Below are 21,401 nucleotides of genomic sequence, written 5' to 3' on the forward strand. Positions count from 1 at the left end.
TATGAAGTAGCAACAAAAATAATTTTATGGCCCTAACCTGTTTGGCTCAGTGGATAGAGCTTCGGCCTGCGGACTCAAGGGTCCTAGGTTCGATTCCGATTAAGGGCATGTACCTTGGTTGTGGGCACATACCCAGTAAGGAGTGTGCGGGAGGCAGCTGATCGATGTTTCTCTCTCATCGATGTTTCTAACTCTCTATCCCTATCCCTTCCTCTCTGTAAAAAAATCAATAAAAAATATATATATTTTTTAAAAATAATAATTTTATGGCTGGGGGTCACCACAACATGAGGAACTGTATTAAAGGGTCGCAGCTTTAGGAAGGTTGAGAACCACTGCTTAGAGAATCACATTTGCAAGTGGTTGTTTGTTGTTTTTTATTGATTTTTAGAGAGGAAGGAAGAGAGAGAGAAAAACATCAGTGTAAGAGAGATACATCAATTGGTTGTCTCCGGTACAAACCTGCAACCTAGGTATGTGCCCTGATGAGGAATCAAACCTGTGACCTTCTGGTGCATGGGATGACGCTCCAGCTAACTGAGCAACACAGGTCAGGGCTGCTAGTGGTTTTTAGTCCTTTCTTTCATTAGGTCTAGAGTGCTTGTGGCTATTTTAAAATATAGGGGTGAGATTTGTGTTTGGAAAAAGCAGAGCTACTGAAATCATACAATATAATTCTGAAATTACATTCCAGGAACAAGCATGAAAACTTTCTAGAGTTTTTATGGTCAGAAATGACATCATGCTTTCTCATACAGCTTTCCATTGTGTTTCATGATAAAACACATATAAATATACTCACATCTTTTTGTAAAATCTGTTTTATTTGCATATCTAAGTAAAACATATCCAAAAAACCCACATACATTATATCAAATAGTCTATATTTAAGTCTTTTACATTTGAGCAAGAAGTCAATAATATCACCATCTCTGATCATGGAGATGGATGAGGACATTACCTGGTCTACATTATTAAAATATGTGAAACCCTTGGGAAAATGGCAAGCTTTATACCAGTAATTATAACATGTAAGTATTAATATGTTCTTAATTGAAGTGTCATGCTAAATTTTATTTTATGAAAACCAGTTACTTTGTTTTATTTTCAGAATTCTCTGCCTAATTTATGTGCCCTGTCCTTAAATGTGTCTTCTCTGACCAGTGTGACATTTTCTTTATAGATGCTAACTCTTTTCCTTCAGTGGAGCCTCTTATGACCTAGAATAAGAAGCCAACAAAGGTTGCTGGATGACAAACTAGATGAGAGGACTGAGGGAAAAGAGGCAGTTTTTTGTTTTATTTTGTTTTTTCCCCCTGAGGACTGGAGTAAAGACACTAGATTAATACACATCTGCTTTTATTTGTGTGTATGTGTGTATACATGTGTGTATGTGTAATGTCTTTTAGGGGGAACTTGAACGGCAACTTTTGCAAGCCAATCCAATTCTGGAATCGTTTGGAAATGCGAAGACTGTGAAAAATGATAACTCATCTCGTTTTGTAAGTTGAAAGTATCAGAAACTTAATTTCTCAGACTTCTAGTTAAGTGTCTATTATGATTCATTATACAGCACTGTATAGATTTTCGAAAGAGGCTAATCAATATAATATAGAATAGTACTATCAATAGAAATATAATGCAGGTAACCTGTAATTTAAATTTTTCTAGTAGGCACATTTTAAAAAAGCAATTGAAAAATTGTGAAATTAATTGTAATCATATATTCTACATAAATAGATAATTACATATTATTGTATGGATATATAATTCTGTAACCTCTCTGAACTTATTTTTTCATCTTTGATCGGGGATGATATGTAATACCTGTTAGGGGGTTGGCATGGAGACTTAAAGATGTGTGTTTGCTATTTAACACAGCACTGAGCATAATAAATGCTCAACGCATAAGGTTGGTATTCGATGTAGTAAATTATCCTTCTCATATCTTGCTGTTCCCATGTCATGGACTTCAAAATAAGTTGTCATTACTATTATTTCTCTTTAAAAATTCTTCTGTTCAACTCTCTTGATTCATGAAAAGCTTTACTTTCTCCCTCAGTTGGATCAACTGTAACAGTTCACCTGAGGATATTATCGTAAGTGGTAGCCAAAGTAGTATTAGTATGAGGATCCTGTCCTCCCCATTCCACCAGCTCAGAGTCACCACTTTCATGGCAGATCATCTCTAAACCCATATTCAACAAAGTGGGCATTCCTTCAGCAAATCTTTTGCCCTGGATTATAGTCATCAAGAGTCCGTAACCCTTTCCACGGTCCTTTTGGAGAGGGTCTTTGGTTTCAGTTATATTTCTACTTCAGTGGTTGGAGTTAATTGTTTCTTCTCCCTCTTCCGATATTAGATGTGTTGTAAAAGTCAAGAAGGCCAGAATAAGTGAGGCTTCAATTCAGTGGCTAATTTGGGGAAATCTGAAAACATTGTCACATACTTTTTTATTCTGGAAATGTAAAGCCATGGTCTGCATGTCAATTTCTGATGACATGGTCTCTGCGATCAGTAGAAGTGACCAGATTCAGGGTCACAGAGGACCTGGTCAACACAAAGGCAGCCAGCCAGGTGGCCCTCCGAGTTTGCTAGGGCTGCCATAACAGACTGCCACCAACTGGGAGGCTGAAACCACAGGAATTAACTGCCGCACAGTTGGAGGCTAGATTCTGAGGGAAGGGGTTGGCAGGGTTGGTTTCTTCTGAGACCTCTCTCTTGGCTTGTAGATGGCCATCTTCTCCATGTCTTCTCATGGTCTTCCCTCTGAGTGCGTCTGTGGCCTATTTTTCTCTTAAAAGGACACCCATCATTTGGGATTAGGACCCTCCTGGTGACCTCATTTGAACTTAATTACCTCGGTAAAAACCCAGTCTCCAGCCAAAACCGGTTTGGCTCAGTGGATAGAGCATCGGCCTGCGGACTGAAAGGTCCCAGGTTCGATTCCGGTCAAGGGCATGTACCTGGGTTGTGGGCACATCCCCAGTGGGAGATGTGCAGGAGGCAGCTGATCGATGTTTCTCTCTCATCGATGTTTCTAATTCTCTGTCTCTCTCCCTTCCTCTCTGTAAAAAATCAATAAAATATATTTAAAAAAAAAAAAAACCCAGTCTCCAAGTATCATGTTCTGAGGTGCTGGGAGTTAGGACTTTGGCATATGAATTGGGGGGATGGCACAGTTTAGCGCCAGTGGTTCTCAACCTTTCTAATGCCACGACCCTTTAATACAGTTCCTGATGTTGTGGTGACCCCCCCAACCATAAAATTATCTTCGTTGCTACTTCATAACTGTAATTTTGCTACTGTTATGAATCGTAATGTAAATATCTGATATGCAGGATGTATTTTCAGGGGTCTCGACCCACCCACAGGTTGAGAACCGCTGGTAGCCCATAACACCATCAGATATTTTAAGTACAAGAGGCTTCCAAGTTATGTGAGAAATAAGGATCTATTTGCTTAGAATATTGTTTATTCCGAATCACTTAATCCGCATTCACTTAGTAATTATTTTGTTTATGTACAAAGTGGGATAACAAATGTGCCTATGGCAGTAGGAAGCTCAGCTAAGACGCTTGGCTATACAAGACATCTGGGGAAACTGAGCTTTGTTTGTAGAGTTTCTGTCATTCCATGGATCATCACCATTGACCCTGAGCCACAATTAAATCTTGAATTCTTCCTACTGAAAGCCCTGTGTTTAGTGGCTGTATCATGGGATAGAAGACACTGAGCTACCAACTTAGGTATGCCATCTCTGTGAAGATTTTCAAGGACTTCTTAGTGGAAAATATTTTATTTTACCACATAAATCCAGTTACCCGTCTGTTCCGATGTTCTCCCCTAAACCACACTTTAAATTCAGGAGAAACAGTTTTGAACCCATTTGTCTTATTTTTGCTTAGAAAAGATAAATTGCTACGAATCAGTCATTTGTGTCCTTGATAAACAATGTAGTGATTCTGTTACTAAGCAGTAAGGGTTAGTATACTTGCCAGGGTTTTTTTGTTTGAGACAGAAGTACAGTTCTGTATTGGTGACCTATTGCTATGTAACAAGTTGCCCTAAAACCCGGTGGCTTAAAACATTGATTATTTTAGAGTTTCTGTGTGGTGGGTGGCTCTAGCTCAGGGTCTCGCATGAGGTTGTCATTAAGATGTTCTGGCTAGAGCTGCAGTCATCTGAAGACTTGAGGCTGGAGGATCTTCTTCCAGGCTTACTGTCAGGAGGCCTCACTTCCTCCTGGTGGCTGCTTGGAGGCCCTCGTTCCCCACCTCAAAGGCCTCTCCATAGAGTTGCTTGCTCCTGACGTGGCAGCTGGCATCCCCCCAGAGCAAGGGATTCAAGAAAGAGCAAGACAGAAGCCACACGGTGTTTTTTATGACCCCACCTTGGAAGTCACATACCATCCCTTTGATATATTTTATTGGTCACATAATGACGTATCTAAAGGTGGGGATTGTTGAACTCATCTTGGAAATTGGCTGCCACAAATCATTAATAAAATAATCATGTTGACATGTGTGGGTTATAATCTGTAATTTGCATTACTTTAGACCAGTGCTTCTCAATTAGGGTGCCCCAGGGGACATTTGGTTGTGTCTGGAGACAGTTTTGGTTGTTCAGCTTGGGCAGTGGGTAGTGGTGTGCCACTGGCATCTGGTGGTGGGTAGAGGCCAGGGATGCTGCTAAGCACCCTGCAGTGTACAGGACAGGCAGCGAATCATCCAGCCCCAGTGTCAGTTATGTTGAGGTTGAGAAACGCTGCTCTAGCTTGTTCCTTACTTTTTGAAATTAATTTGCAAAGTAAATACTATACGTGAGTCTCATTATTTGTACAATGTTTAATAATTCTGGTAGGAACTTATAAATTCTACTGGTAGGAAGAATGCCTTAGATTGTTTGCTAGCAAGATTGATTCTAGCAGGAATCCGCCATCCAATCTAAATTCTCAGCAAACCCTGTTTCAGCTGATAATCCACCTTCCAAAGTGCTTGTGTTACTGTATAATAATCTTTATGCTTAATCTAATATATTCAAAGCTAATCATTTTAGAAAAATATTTTTGATGAAGGCAATATTCTTAGACATAGCTATTCATTCAAACAAGAAACAAAAGTATCTTTAATTACTGGCTTTTGGCTTTTTTAATTTTTATTTTCATTTTTATTTTTTAATTATTTTTTATTGATATCAGAGAGGAAGGGAGAAAGAGAGAGAGAGAGAAACAGAGAGAGAGAGAGAGAGAGAGAGAGAGAGAGAGAGAGAGAAACACATTAATGATAAGAGAGAATCATTGATCAGCTGCCTCCTGCATGCTCCACACTGGAGATCGAGCCTACAACCAGGCATGTGCCCTGACTGGGAATCAAACCGTGACCTCCTGGTTCATAGGTTGATGCTCAACCACTGAGCCACTCCGGCCAGGCTGAGCTTTATTTTAGAAAGTCAACTTTACAGTCTGTTCAATGCTGCTCTGCCTGAGAGGGTTGGGGGAGGGGGGGCGGTAAGAGATCAACCGAAGGACTTGTATGCATGCATGTAAGCATAACCAGTGGACACAAGACACTGGGGAGTAGGGGAGGCTGGGGGAATGTCAAGGGGGGGGGGGGAGGAGACATATGTAATACTCTTTGTAATACTTTAAGCAATAAAACAAAATTTAAAAAAATAAAAATAAAAACAAAACAAAAAACTACTGTACAAACCAACAATCCTACTTCTGGGTATATATCCAAGGAAATGAAATTACTATCTCAAAGATAACAAATAATCAAGCACAGTCCACCCCTTTGTTTTCTCAGCAATTTTATGCACCACTGTTAGCCACATTTAACTCCTGAATAAAGACAATAACAACATCAAAAAAAAAGTCAACTTTATATTGATAGGTATAGTATCTTTTTTAAAGAAATAGTTTATTAGCTAGCTACTACTATCATAAGGCATTACACAATACTATAAGTAGTTGATTTTAGTGGTTCCATAAAATAGCGAAGTGGTTAGTTCCATTGATTGATTCATGTTCAGTTCAAACATCCCGTTAGCAGTTGTCTGTGGGTGTTGCCAACACTGGTTCTCATGGGTTTAGACAGTAGCCAGCATTGGCTCATTTTTAAAGTAAATTTTATATAATTTATATTTTTTGTTGTGTAGTTAATTATTAAGTTCCTATTCTCTGCCAGGCACTGTGCTGCTTACCTGTTATCTTCATTTGGATGTCTAATAGATTTCTCAAATTTAACATATTACAGATATAATTTCATCTTTTCTGTTCAAAATTTAAGTCTTATGTCAGTATATGATATCATCAAATCATCCACCTGCTTAAACATAAAATAAAATAAAAACAACCAAAAAAAAACCTAGAGAAACAAAATATCTATGAATCATCCTTGACTCAGCTTTTTTTTGTGTGGCCCAAGTCCAGGCCAGGAGTAAACCCTATTGGTTATTTCCAGCATGAATTTCAGATCTGTCCATATTTCTCTTCTGTCTCATTTAAACACCTAGTTAGTCTAACACCCTGGCTCAGGAATTTCCTCTGTTGTCTATCAGTGTCCTATTGATTTCCCTCATAGCATTAATCACAACATATAGTTAATTACTCTGCTAACTTATGGTCTCTCCTGCTAGAATGTAAGCTCTCTGACAGTAGGGACCTCATCTACCTTGTTCTCTGGCTCCTTAGTCTCTGGCTGTGCCTTTCACATGTGAGTACATAGTAGGTGTGTGATCCCTTTATTGAAAGGTGGTTGCCTACTAAGTGCTAAACACTCTCTAAGCCCTGGGAATATATCAGTGGACAAAAACAAAGTCCCTAGCCTCAGAGAGCTCGCCTTCTTTTGGGTGTAACTTTAATATACTTTCAAAGACACGCCACAACGTACAATTGAGCTCAGGGAGCGTATGGCGTGTGCTAGACCCCTGAGAGTGTGCCTGCCCCAGTTTCTGAAGGATGAGAAGAAGTTACATGGGAGGCGGTGGCTCCGTGGACGGGCCAGGCCTTGGGCTGGGATTAGTGTTATACCTCATACTGGAAGAGCAATGTGATACTAAAAAATGAGTTGGGTGTACAGTGGAATTTCATGTAGTCAGTATTTACAAACCACATGCTCACAGTGAAAAATATTTGAAACTGTAAACCCCATAAGCTTTAGAATCCTTTTGTTTCCATTTCTTTGATCTGAAATAGACAAGTAATTTCCTGAAGAATATCTTTTCTTTCAAAGATGCTAACATATGGTTTGTGTTAAAGGGGATTCTTTAGAAGAGCATTACCCTTGTGAAAATAATCGTTCACAGTTACTCCAGTTCGCTGTTTATGGAGCGGTAAAATGTGTTCCAGATGGGGGAGGTTTTACGTAAAATGAATCTCTTGTAATGAAACTTTAAAAACAGGGATTTCAATTTCAAAATGATCATATCAGCAGATACATCTTCCCTCAGAAAGTTTTAGTAGGAAGCACTTTCTGTATTTGCTCAAATCTTTTTTTCCCCAAACTTATTTAACACGTTAAGCGCCCAGCTTGTTTTGTCTTCTGGACAGAAAGTATAGTGTCAGTCAGTCACCGGTGATTGACTGGGCGCTTAACGTGTTAAGCCAGTTTGGCAATTCCCCAGTTGATGTACCTTTTGGTAATCTGCTTCCAATAGTTACAGATAGATAAAGGCTCTGGGTCTGCGCCCTCCCACCAGGCTAGCAGGTTACAATGGAAGCAAGCCAGAGCCTGCGCCCTGGCAGAAATAGTGAAGGCAGCCCCTGCTGTCTGTCTTTAGTCCTCTCACCTACCTGACCCTAAAGATGTTCTGAGGCAGATGTGACAGAGACAGAACGTGGTCTGAACCAGGCCACCAGCATCTTCAATTAAGTGGCTGCACAGAGTCGTTTACCATAGAGTCTTCTTTCTTTTTCCATTTTAAGTTTCAGATGAAGTTGTGTATAAGATTACTTTATTCCTGCATCTTCTCAATGGTTTCTTCCTTCTACTTGCCCTTCTCCTTTCCTACTTGGCGAGATTTGGCTTTACGTTCAGGGTCTTCTTGCGGCCTTTGTCCAGCTTTAGTCTTGATAACCAGTGTGCTGGGGTGAACACACGCATGGAAGTTGTACCGTTCACCTGCTCCACTGCACTCGTTCAGTGTCGCTGGCGTAGTTCTTCCTGTAAACCTGGACGACTCTGTTAATTTGCTGCCCTTTGTAATGTCCTTGAGCAACCTGAACCTCATTGTCCTTGCGGTGGGCATGGATCGAACATTGTACTCCTGTCTCAGCTCTTTGGAAAGAGAAGACATAATCTTCCTGCGAACGTGGGAAAGTGCATCGAAATGCCTTTTACAGCTCTGGTCAGGAGTCAGAGTGATTAAACTTCATTTTGACCGCTGGCGCTTCTGCGGTGGCCACCACTAGAGTCTTAAATACTGTGTTCACACCAGAGTGGGGGATTATCTGTGTATTTCCAATCAGTCCATGTCTTAATGCCACTCATTTTATCCCAGGAATTTCTAATATCCATGATCCTCAGTAACAAGGCTACTTAGTTTACATGAGGCTAGGATAACGGAAGCATGTAAAATAGCCATCTGGCTTGTAGGTTAAATCCTAGCTTAATTACTCCTCGAATGGGTTTTCCCACTTAGGGTCAATAGTGGTCTCTAGAGCAGGGGCGGGGAGCCTTTCTTCTGCCCAGCGCCATGTGGATATTTATAACATCATTCGCGGGCCATACACGTTACCAACATTAGCTGCTACATTCGGTCATTTAATTAACTCACCCCTAATGCCTTGGCAGGGCCAGAGCAAATGATTTCTCAGGTCTTAGAAGGCCCGAGGTTCCCCATCCCTGCTCTAGAGTGTAGATTTTTAGTGGAGTAACTAACACACACACATAGCACACTGTACTGACGTGTCTTAAAGTAAATTACAGATTTTATAACAACTTTAACTATCAAGTTAGGAAGGGGAGAATATTTTCAAATGAAACAAACCTGTACCCCTGTAGTAAATTGCTAACCATCTAGGTGTAATTACTACAGATAGATTGTAAACAGCACAGAAAGGTCTAGAAAATCAATGTCTATTCACAAGGAATAAAATTCTTTAAATAAGACATTTTTCTTATTACTTTCTTGACAATATCAAAATATCCAAGTTGTCCAATTGCACCTTTTAAGTGAAAGTGTATGAGAGGTGATTCTAGTTGTCTTTGCACCCAGAGCTCGTGCAGGAAGTGTGGGGTCTCGGTGGTTCTTGGATTGGCATTCAACATGTATATGGCATTAAAGCGCATGCTCTAATTCATACATAATGTACTGGTCATATTTTGAGGGTTTTTCTTTGTTTTTGTTTTTATTGGTGAAATTCTGGTTCAATATTCTGAGTGCCATAATCTGACGTGGAAATCAAATATGGAGTGGGCATTTTTACAAGTTTCTTCACATAATGTTTTAAAGATTAGAGGACCACTTGACAGTAAAATTCTTTTCCACTTTAGTCTAGATTTGTATTTTAATAAAAACGTTAACTCTGAAAGTATTTATTACTGTGAGAAAAAGACTTTTTAACTTAACAGATTTTATTCCGTCCCCTTCCTCCTCCTCCGCCCAAGACTGAAGTGATTTCATACTTCATGGCCTGCTTCTTGCCTAGTTTTTCAGGATAGCCAGCATTAAGGGGAATCTGTGAATCCTGGACTGTTGGGGGATGTGCAGAGAAGTATTTCTTGTTGGTTCTGAAATTTCACTTTGTCGTGTTGGCAACATGTGTGGGTAGATGTTGTAATACAGCTGAATGTGAATGTCACTTAGCATAGAGAGTTGATAATTTTCAACTTTGTAAGGTTTTTGTTTTGTTAAAGTGTTTTCAAAATAGAATCAATGCTAGAGCTTTGGCTTATAACCAGTATTTATTAGTGACTAAATATGTTGTTTTCAGAGATACTAGTTTCTTTTGGGTGTGTATAAGAGAAGTCGGGGGTGGGGGTCAGTGGAGAGGAGGGGTGGAGGGACACCTAATCCACTCTGCCGCCTCCCCCCACAGCAGGCTTCTACTGCCCCATCTCTTTCCTCATTCTGTCCCTTTATTCCATTACTTTATGCCTAGCCATTTTTATTTAGCCAGAGGATATTTCTCTGCGCTAGCTATACTGGCTAGAACAACTATGGACACCAGTTATGAGAAAGAAAGGGAACTAATTTGATCAGGGAACTGATGAGACAATTATTAGTAAATGTTGTATTTGTGGTTTTGTTTATCCAATTAAGGGACCACGTGCATAAATTATTTTGAGAAACTTCTTTTTAGGTTACCTATTCAGAAGGCCTAAAACCTTTCTTTCTTCCATTTCTCCTTTACTTTCTTTCCTATTTTATAATTTTCCAAGAAGTAAGGGCAAATTAAGTTTACTAAATATACAGTGGATAATTTTCTGTTTTATATTTTCAAGTTATTAGAGCTTAATGTTATCAATATAACAATTTTATCTTATTTCCCAAGTTAAAAAAATACCTTGTTTAGTGAATATGAACTTCTATTAGGGGTGATCAAGAAAAAGAATAGGAAATAGCATAAGAAACTAAAAGCTTAAACAGCACGTTGATATAGACATAATAAAGAAGTTAAACAGACATGTTGAAATCTGAAAGTTTGTTTTTCTATGTAACGAGTTTTTTGAGTGAAATATTTTCTTCAGTGAGAATGACGTGATGCCATATGATTTTGATTAAACTTTCTGCAGTGTTACAGTGAGAAGTTTGAGAAAGTATTTTCTTGAACAGTATGTTGGCAGCGTATTCTCTGCAGCTTTGAAGGAATAACATTGTCTTTTGACTACTGTCTCTAAAATAGCAATTTTTTATTAACTCGATGAGTTATTGTATAGATAATACAGCTGTTTAAAATTTGAACATCAGGACCCGATTTTAGTTTTTTTTTAGTTTCTTTCTTGAGGCATTCCAACTATTTATAAGGACTAATAATTTTTTAACTTTATTTCTTCTTAGGGTCTTCTGGAGAACAAAGACACAATTTCTCTTTTTTGGGGGTGGGGTTAAACAACAGATTTTAGATCTCTAAGGTAGTTTCAATTTTCTCACAGTTATGGAGGCTGGGAGTCTGAGGTCCAAGTTCCGCCAGGTTGGTTTCTATGAGGACTCGATTCCTGACTTGCAGGCAGCTGCCTTCTCACTGTGTCCTCACACAGCCTTCCCTGGATGCCCAGAGAGCAGGCGCTAAGACGGGTGGTCGGGAGGGCCAGGCTCTGCCCTGGGAGTTATAGGGGTCTGGTCATTGGCAGTGGCCCTGGATATGGATGCCGGTGAAGAGCCCGGACACTGTGGGATGGGGGCAGTGGGCAGAGGTCCGGCACTGGACAGGCATCCGGGAATCCAGACAGGGATGTGATGACAAGTACAGGAAGGAGACCCCAAAATTTACTTATTTTAAAAATAAAATTCATTCTCTTTTATAATGATTATGTGAGTCCATTGGATAATTTTATAAATCTAAGTTACATTATATGGGGTATCAGTGATCATATTGCATTATCTTTCAAGAAGGTATGTCAGAAGACTAGGGACACCATCTTTGTGGTCTACTTTTAGCTTTTCAGGGAACATAATTGGAAAGTCAGAAGTTTGTGGGGTTTTTTAAAGGCTAGTTTATTGGTTTTTACACAGGAAGAGAGAGAGAGAGAAACATCAACGTAGAGCGAAACATCAGTGATGAGAAAGAATCATCGCTCGGCTGTGTCCTGCACACCCCCTTACTGGGGATGGAGCCCACAACCCAGGCACGTGCCCTGACCAGAATCAAACCTGCTACCTTTCGGTGCATGGAACAAGGCTCCAACTAACTGACCAGCCAGTGCTTTTTCTTTTTTAAATCCTTACCTGAGGATATGTTGTTGATTTGAGAGAGCGAGAGGAAGAGAGAGAATGAGAGAAAAAACATCAGTGCGACAGAGAAACATCAGTCAGTTGCCTCCCTGAAGCGCCCCAAGCACGCATTGAACCCACAACCTGGGTATGTGCCCTCACCTGGAATCAAACCCGAGCCTTCTGGTGTAAACGGGATGACACTCCAACCAACTGAGCTACACCGGCCAGGGCAAAGAGTCAGAAGTTTTCATTTTCTATCCATAATGTCAAAGAGAAGAAAAATAATAGAGGAAAGCATTTAAAAAACATTAGGTGAGCCGTGGCCGGTTTGACTCAGTGGATAGAGCGTTGGCCTGCAGACTGAAGGGTCCTGGGTTCGATTCTGGTCAAGGGCATGTACCTTGGTTGCGGGCACATCCCCAGTGGGAAGTGTGCAGGAGGCGGCTGATTCATGTTTCTCTCTCATCGATGTTTCTGACTCTCTATCTCTCTCCCTTCCTCTCTGTGAAAAATAAATAAAATATATTTAAAAAAAAACATTAGGTGAGTCTGAAGATGAATGCAGAGGGACAGATAGCGCTATAGACTCTGATGATGACAGTGGAATCGATTCTGTAAGAACATGTTTCTGAGGACAGGAAGGACTTCCTTACTCATTGTTTTGCAACAAGAACCTGGACCGTTGTTTTGTTAAATGGACATGTAACAGTATTCTTATGTGATGCTTATCTATCACAGTTTATCTGATGTGGTTTGTAAGTGGACCAATGCTGAAGGCAGATGTGTATATGAAAGTTATTGGAAGGAAAGAAATGATGTAGAAATGAAATTCATTGGATTGGCCATTCTAATTGGTGATTGTAAATCTAACAATGAAAATGTCTTACAGTTATGGAGCAAAAAAGTCCTTCCACTCTAACAAAATTATGAGCCGTCAAACTTTTCAAATATTCTTCAAGTATCGCATTCTGACAACACAAGGACAATAGTGAGGACCTATTGGCAGAAGAGAATATAGGTGCCACTTGGAACCGCTGTTAGCCCAGAATGTTGTCTCTCTTGAAAATAATGTCTCACAACTTAGGGGTTGAAATCAGATTGCAGTATTTCGGGGACGACTCTTTGTAGTAGTTTTATTTTAAGAAAACTTAGAAATAAAGAAGGAGTTACACTTGAAGCCTACATAATTTTATTAACCAATATCATCCCATAAATATATTTTTTTAGAGAAAAGAGACTCATAGAACCTCCCTTTACGTTACCATTTAGCTTGCAGCAAACTAATATACTTGATAAACCGTAATCAGCTCGAATGGCACTCTCTCTGCGAAGCCTTCCTGTGTGTGCCCATCCCACCTCGTCCTTTGGAAGTGCCCGCACCACTGTGCTCACGTGTTGAAAGAACACAGCCTCACAGTATGACTAAGTTTAGGGCATTAGGTCAGCATCTCTCAATGTCACAAATATATTATTTGTGTCAAGTGGTCATATGTATAAAACCTGTGCTTATATGACATCACGAGACCCTGTCTCAAAAGAGAAAATGTTTCTCCCATTTAAGAAAAAATGCAAACAAAACTTTTTTTCTCTCCCATACTACAAAACTAACCAAAAACCCCACATAAATTGTCATTTTGGTTTTGTGCCTCTTAATAAGTTCTTTATAGAAGAAAATGTTAAATGCTTACTACCAATTGGTTTTTTTTTTTTTTTTTAGTTTTTTTTTTTAATTAAATCTTTATTGTTCAGATTATTACATTTGTTCCTTTTTTTTTTTCTCCCCATAACTCCCCTCCTCCCAGTTCCCGCCCCACCCTCCGCCCTCACTCCCCACCCACTGTCCTCATCCATAGGTGCACGATTTTTGTCCAGTCTCTTCCCACATCTCCCACACCCCTTTCCCCCCCAAGAATAGTCAGTCCATTCCCTTTCTATGTCCCTGATTCTATTATAATCAACAGTTCATTCTGTTCATCAGATTATTTATTCACTTGATTCTTAGATTCACTTGTTGATAGATGCATATTTGTTGTTCATAATTTGTATCTTTACCTTTTTCTTCCTCTTCCTCTTCTTAAAGGATACCTTTCAGCATTTCATATAATCCTGGTTTGGTGGTGATGAACTCCTTTAGCTTTTCCTTATCTGTGAAGCTCTTTATCTGACCTTCAATTCTGAATGATAGCTTTGCTGGATAAAGTAATCTTGGTTGTAGGTTTTTGGTATTCATCACTTTGAATATTTCTTGCCACTCCCTTCTCGCCTGCAAAGTTTCTGTTGAGAAATCAGCTGACAGTCGTATGGGTATTCCCTTGTAGGTAACTGAGTTTCTTTCTCTTGCTGTTTTTAAGATTCTCTCTTTATCTTTTGCTCTTGGCATTTTAATGATGATGTGTCTTGGTGTGGTCCTCTTTGGATTCCTTTTGTTTGGGGTTCTCTGCGCTTCTTGGACCTGTAAGTCCATTTCTTTCACCAGGTGGGGGAAGTTTTCTGTCATTATTTCTTCAGATAGGTTTTCAATATCTTGCTCTCTCTCATCTTCTGGCACCCCTATAATTCTGATGTTGGTACGCTTGAAGCTGTCCCAGAGGCTCCTTACACTATCCTCGCATTTTTGGATTCTTTTTTCATTTTGCTTTTCCGGTTGGATGTTTTTTGCTTCCTCGCATTTCAAATCATTGACTTGATTCTTGCGCTCCTCTGGTCTGCTGTCGGGCATCTGTATAATATTCGTTATTTCAGTCCGTGTGTGCTTAATTTCTAGTTGGTTCCCCAATATAAGATCGAGGGTCTTATTAGTTTTCGTGTAGATCTCATTAAGTTTATCGGCAGCTTCTAAACAGTTCTTGAGAGACCTTAAAAGTGTGGTTCTGAACTCTATATCTTCCATTGACAATTTTGTCCTGTTTCTTTGTCTCCGCATTTTGTTATGCTTCCTTGGTGCACCCCCTAGTGGTCTTTGTTCGCAGTCTTATAGATAAATCTTGATTGTTGTAGCTAATTCCAGGGAGGGTTTGACCTCCAGGCCAAGTGGCTGTGAGGATCAGCTGTGTCAGCAGAGAGAGAACTTCTGTCCTCTAGGGAGGTGCTAATCTAGCCTTTGCCTGAGGCTATCCGGCAAATGCCTCTGTGCAGGGCTTGGGCGGGGCGGGGCGTACAGGATCAACAGGGTGGGCCGGAGAGAGCAGTTATGGCGGCTCTCAGTCCTGTCCCAAGGGGCTCTGCCTCTCTGAGTTCCAGCACCCGCTGCAAAGCTCCGAGAGAAAGCTGCCCTCGCTCTGACCGAAGCCAGACAGTCCCGCTTCTCCCGTTTGAGTCTGGGTCCCTAAAGACTCGCCCGGATCTGGTGCTCAGAGTCTGCGACTCCCTCCCGATTGAAAACAACAACCGCGCCCTCGGCCGCCAGCCCTCTCCGTGCACTCCGCACCTCAGATTTTGACTTCAGCACTGCGCCTCCTCTGAGTGTCCGTATGCGTTTCTCTTTCCTCCTAGTTGTAGGACTTCCACTCAGCCAGCGTTCCTGTGGTTCTGGGTGATGTCCGTTCCGTGTTTTAGTTTCACTTTTGAAGTAGTTGTTCAAAGCAGCAAACTCCGGCGTTAACCTATGCCGCCATCTTGGTTCTTCTCCTTACTACCAATTGTTAAGCAGCCTCTTAAAGATGCATTGTCATCGATGGAATTTAAATTGTTCAGGAAGTTTGGGTGGTCTGAGAGCTTTTAGACGAGAGGACATGGCAGGTATTGTGACTGACACCATCCTAGTTTCCCAGATATGTTCCATTTTGGTATATTCTATCCCACTCACATACACTCAGTTATAAATGTAAGACCATGTCCAGAGATTTTTTTGGTTTAGCCAATGTTTTGATCATTTATTTTTTTTTTTAAATATATTGATTTTTTACAGAGAGGAAGGGAGAGAGAGAGTTAGAAACATTGATGAGAGAGAAACATGGATCACCTGCCTCCTGCACATCCCCCAGTGGGGATGTGCCCGCAACCCAGGTGCATGCCCTTGACCGGAATCGAACCCGGGACCCTTCAGTCCGCAGGCTGACGCTCTATCCACTGAGCCAAACTGGTTTTGGCCTTGATCATTTATTATGCAGAGTGTATACATGCCTGTGTAAGAGGTGCTAAGAGGCTATTTGTCACAAAATGCCTTTTCTTTGTAGTCATACTCCCTTTTCCCTCTAAATTCTGAGGTTTAGTGGCATCTGAAACAGGTCTGTAATGGAATGCATGTTTGTCGTTATGATGGCATGATACCTTAGGTGTATCAAACTAGCTATGCATTTTCTGTTCAGAGCAAGGCTTTATTGATTTTTAGAGAGAGGAAGGAAGAGGAATAGAGAGACAGAAACATCAATCGGCTGTCTCCTGCATACCCCCTACTGGGGATTGAGCCCACAACCCAGGCATATTCCCTGACTGGGAATCAAACCCATTACCTCTTGGTTCATGGATCAACACTCAACCACTGAGCCACAACCAGCCGGGCTTGGATGAGTTCTTTTATATATATATATATATATATATATATATATATATATATATATATATATATATATATATATATATATATATATTAGAGGCCAGAGCATCACATAAGAATATTGTTACATGTCCATTTAACTAAACAACGGTCTAGGTTCTTGTTGCATAACAATGAGTAAGGAAGTCCTTCCTGCTGAATGCTAACACCATGCTTCCTGTCCTCAGAAACGTGTTCTTACAGAATCAATTCCACTGTCATCATCAGAGTCTATAACGCTACCTGTCCTTCGGCATTCATCTTCAAACTAATATGGATTCATGCACCAGTGGGGTCCCTTGGCCTGGCCTGTGCCTCTCACAATCCGGGACCCCTTGGGGGATGTTGGACTGCTGGTTACAGCCCGATCCCTGCAGGCCAGGCCCGATCCCTGCAGGCCAGGCCAGGGACCCCACCAATGCACAAATTTGTGCACTAGGCCTCTAGTCCTATATAATAAAAGCCCAGCAACTAAATGGCAGAACAACCAGAATGACTGGTTGACCAGTCACTATGACACGCACTGACCACCAAGGGGCAGATGCTCAATGCAGGAGCTTCCCCCTGGTGGTCAGTGTGCTACCACAGTGGAAGTGCCACTTGGCTGACCAGAGGCTGGGAGGCGGGTTTGTGGACACTGAGGGACTGAAGCCTACTCTGCTGTCTCTCAGTGCTATTGTCCCTGGCCTGGCCCTGACTGGGTCCCCTGGAGAGGCAAGTGTTCCAGCTCCATGGGAGATAATGGACCAGGGAGCAGCCAGGATGAGCAGCACTCCCACAGCGGGCCAATCCCCGCAGGCCATGCCCCCACCAGTGCATGAATCCCATGCACCAGGCCTCTAGTGTGCATATAAGATCTTTGGCTAATCTCTTCCCTCCTCCCCCACTTCCCTCTGAAATTCATCAGTCTGTTCCATGTTTCCATGCCTATGCATTAAGCATCTCCCCCCTGGTGGTCAGTGCGCATCATAGCTACTGGTCGAACAGTCACTTAGGCTTTTATATACATAGGTGTATGTGTGTGTGTTGATTTCAGAGAGGAAGGGAGAGGAAGAGAGAGAAACATCAGTAATGAGAGAGAATCATTGATCAGCTGCATGCCTCACACTGGGGATCAAGCCTGCAACCCAGGCATGTGCCCTGACCAGGGATTGAACTGTGACCTCCTGGTTCATAGGTCAACAACCACTGAGCCACGCCAGTCAGGCTTGGATGAGTTCTTAATGAATGCTCATAAAATTAGACAAAATAATAGATCATACATTTTTAGTAAATTACCCTCTTCAGTTTTGAAAAACAATATTATTGAGGAACAATTTATATGTAATAAAATGTAGTTCAAGTTTTTCTGTGGTAGCATTCCAGTACTAAGTACTCATCTTTTTCTACTTAAAGTATTTCTACACTAAAAAAACATTGAAAAGACGAGAAAAGGCCTAAAGTAGTGGATATAAGAATAAGCAAGTTGAGTGGAGAAATAAGTACAAGAGTGTAAGCCAAGATTTTTCACTTTAGTGAGAAAGTAACATGCTTAATGTTTGTAGTAAATATAAAGAATAAGTGATTAATTATATTTTTAAAATTGGCATTTATTTAAGGGGTCCTACAGTATCAAGACATCTCCCTTGAGTAGTTTTTAAAATTAGGTTCATTGAGTTATATTTTGTATGCAATAACATTCACCCTTTTTAAGTGTACAGTTCGATGAGTGTTGGTGAGTGTTTAATATAGTGGTGTAACTAGCACCAGGATCCAGAGAGAATATTTCCATTACCCCAAAAAGTTTCCTTTCGCCTTTATGCAATCAGCCCCCTCCTCCTGCTTCTACCCCTAGCCCTGATAACCATTGATCTATTTGTCTCTATAGTTTTTCTTTAGAATGTCAAATAAATGGAATCATATATTGTGTAGTTTTTTTTATGTCTAACTTCTTTGACATAGCATATCACTGGTTGGTTCCTTTTTAGTGCTTAGTAGTATTTCATTGTGTAACTATACCATGATTTCTTTATCCATTTACCACTTGATGAACATTTGGGTTGTTTTCATTGAGTGCCGTTAAGAATAAAGTGGCTATGAACATTCCTGTGCAAGTTTTTGTGTGTACACATGCTTTCGTATCTCTTAGGTAACTACCTAAGAGTGGAACTGCTGAGTCATATGGTAACAAGTTTAATTTTATAAGAAACTAGCAAACCATTTTCCAAAGTGGCTGTACCATTTTGCATTCTTACCAGGGTTTTGTGAGAGTTCTAATTCTATATCCTTGCTAGTCTTTCTTTAAAAATGTAGCCATACATATCATTGAGATAATTTGTTCAAATGTTTTATCCAACTTTTTAAAAATTTGGTTGCTCTTTCTTATAATTGAGTTGTAGGAGTTCCTTATGTATTCTGGGTACAAATCCTTTATCAGACAATGTGTTCTGCAAATATTCTCTGCTAGTCTGAAGTTTCTTTTTATTTCTTTACAGTGTCTTTTGAAGAACAAAAGTTTTAAATTTTGATAAAATTCATCAGTGCTTAATTTTATGGTTCCTGCTTTTTTGTATTTTGTCTAAGAAATCTTGGTCTAACTTAAGGTTGTAAAAATTTTCTTCTGTTCTTATGGAAGTTTTATAGTTTTACCCCATACGTTTAGGTCTGTGATCTACTTTGACTTAATTTTTGTGTATGAAGTGAGGTAAGGGTCCAGGTTTGGCATTTATTTTGTTTTATTTTACATCTTTTTAAGCTTCATTTGTTGAAAAGATCCTTTCACTGTTAAATTACCTTGGCACCTCAGTTGAAGATGGATTGGCCGTACATGTCTGCCTATGCCTGGACTCGGTCTCTGTCCTTACCACACTGTCTTAATACATTTGTACCTTTTTGAAATTGAATAGTTTGAGCCCTTCAGCTCTGGTTCTTGTTCTCTTTCTCAAAATTGTTGTGACTATTCTAGGTCCTTTCCATTTCCCTATAAATTTTAGAGTCACTTTGTTCATTTCTTTGAAGAAAGCCCTTCAGTCCCTTGACTACTCATGTGATGAATGATAGTAGTATGTACATTAGCATCAGCCCTTCTTAGCTGTCGTGGAATACACCAGTCTTGATCATTGTTGTGTTTCTTTGTTTTGCAGTGTTTAATTTGGCATATATATATACATACACACACACATACTTATGAGTAAGATATTCGGTTTTATTTTGCTTTCCTTTTTTTAGTCTATCTTTACCTGTTTGGGTATTCAGTGTTGTGATAATTTTTTAAAGTGAATTATGAAATAATCACTGGATTCTGTTTCCCTAAAACAGTTATGTAGTAAGGCAATTACATATTCCTTAGGAATTTGCCAAATGACTTCATTACTTTTTGTGATTATGGTCCATTCAAGTTTTCTCTTGTTTTTTTCTTAAATGGATTTCTATTTTCCTAGGAAATTATCTATATTATTCAGTTTTTCAAGTCTATCATTATCAGGCTGGGTGTAGTGTTCCTTTTATACTATTGAAATTGCTTATATCTCAGGTTATTTAGAAGAGCTTTTTAATAGTTCTAAATGATTAGGGTTTCATTTTTATTATGTTATAGTCCAAGAAGGTAACCTATCCTATTGCTACAGTTTTGAAATTTATTGAAGCTTTTTTTTTCCCTTTCTTTTTATTTGAGGCAATATTTAAGGTTCATTTTTATTACAAATTTATGGATACTTGGCAGGGTACATTGGCTTATTTATGATGGTGCTCAGATCCTTTCTGCCTTATTTATTTTCAATTTTTTCTTTGTAATTTATTTTCAGGGCAAATTTATTCGGATCAACTTTGATGTAACTGGTTATATTGTTGGGGCCAACATTGAAACATGTATCCTTTTTCAGAATAGTATAATCTAAAATAAAGAATCATTTCCTCTTCCTACGGCCTCAAAGAAACCCTTTGTGATATCACTCCCGTTATCAAGATGGTAAAACTTGAGTCCCAAGAGATTGTGACTTGGTCTTATAACACCAGGTCACAACCTGATCATGTGGCTGGGGAAGTGGAGAGTCGCACTGAGGTGAGGATCACCCATATGTTATGAGCCCAGGGAATGTTTGTGTGGTATAAGGACCTTTAGGTGAATACTGTTAAATTGAGCTACTCTTCAGTTATGGTTGTGTTAGCTTATTTATTTTTTACCACCTATTTCTGCCATTTGTAGGATGGGTGTGTACCCATTGAAACAAGCCTCATAAAAGTGCAGTTAAAGCCGTTTCAGTTAGTGTTAAGCAGAACAAAACTAGAGGAAAATGTCAAATACATACACTAGTCCTAAGAAATGGTAGGTCTATATGGAATTAATTTGGGTACAGATAATAAAATAGAAGTGTTTCTGAACTGGTAGTGTGCCAGTTAGGAAGGTTACAGATGACAGTTCTCTGATTCTTGTTAGAATAATCTCCAGTGATAGAAATATAGTTCTTTGTATAGTGCTGTATTCTTTGAATATAATCCAAGTTAAGAACGGGGCGGTGGGGGGGGGGGGGGGGGCGGGTGTGAGGAAAGCACACCGAGGTTTTAAGTTCCCCACTAGCCCAGTGGATCTAGTAGATTAGTGGGAAACATGAATTGCATACATTTTCTTTTCTCACTTACAAAGTTTAACCATTTAGAGGTTAATAGCAGGATACCTGACCTATATCAGAGAGAAAAAATGTTTTATAATTAAATAGACATAGAAAAAGGACCAACTTAATCCTTAACCGTCTTTGCTCAGACCTTCTGGAAAAATCTCGTGCTGTTCGCCAAGCAAAAGATGAGCGTACTTTTCATATCTTTTACCAGCTGCTGTCTGGAGCAGGAGAACACCTAAAGTGTAAGTTACAAAACTCTAGCTGGTCAGATGATGAAAGTGAAATGGAATTTCCATGCCAATGGGATAAATACTTTTAAGTGGTAGGTGCATGGGTGGTGTTATATTATTTCTATTTCTTTTTTAAATTAGAAGGCAAATGGTGTGTTTTT

General features: G+C 39.8%; 1 protein-coding gene across 4 annotated transcripts in view; it reads left to right on the forward strand.

Annotated features, from left to right (window-relative positions):
- The window catches only part of MYH10 (myosin heavy chain 10), a 146,972-nt gene that overhangs the window by 56,218 nt on the left and 69,353 nt on the right, over positions 1–21,401 (forward strand). For all 4 annotated transcript variants that reach the window (XM_059668649.1, XM_059668650.1, XM_059668651.1 and 1 more), the window contains 3 exons: positions 1,410–1,502; positions 20,198–20,261; positions 21,154–21,252. In XM_059668649.1, coding sequence (XP_059524632.1) covers positions 1,410–1,502; positions 20,198–20,261; positions 21,154–21,252 — 256 coding nt within the window. The remainder of the gene's footprint in view (positions 1–1,409; positions 1,503–20,197; positions 20,262–21,153; positions 21,253–21,401) is intronic.

The sequence above is a fragment of the Myotis daubentonii genome, chromosome 16 (assembly GCF_963259705.1).
Source record: "Myotis daubentonii chromosome 16, mMyoDau2.1, whole genome shotgun sequence".
In the NCBI taxonomy this organism is placed as follows: Eukaryota; Metazoa; Chordata; class Mammalia; order Chiroptera; family Vespertilionidae; genus Myotis; species Myotis daubentonii.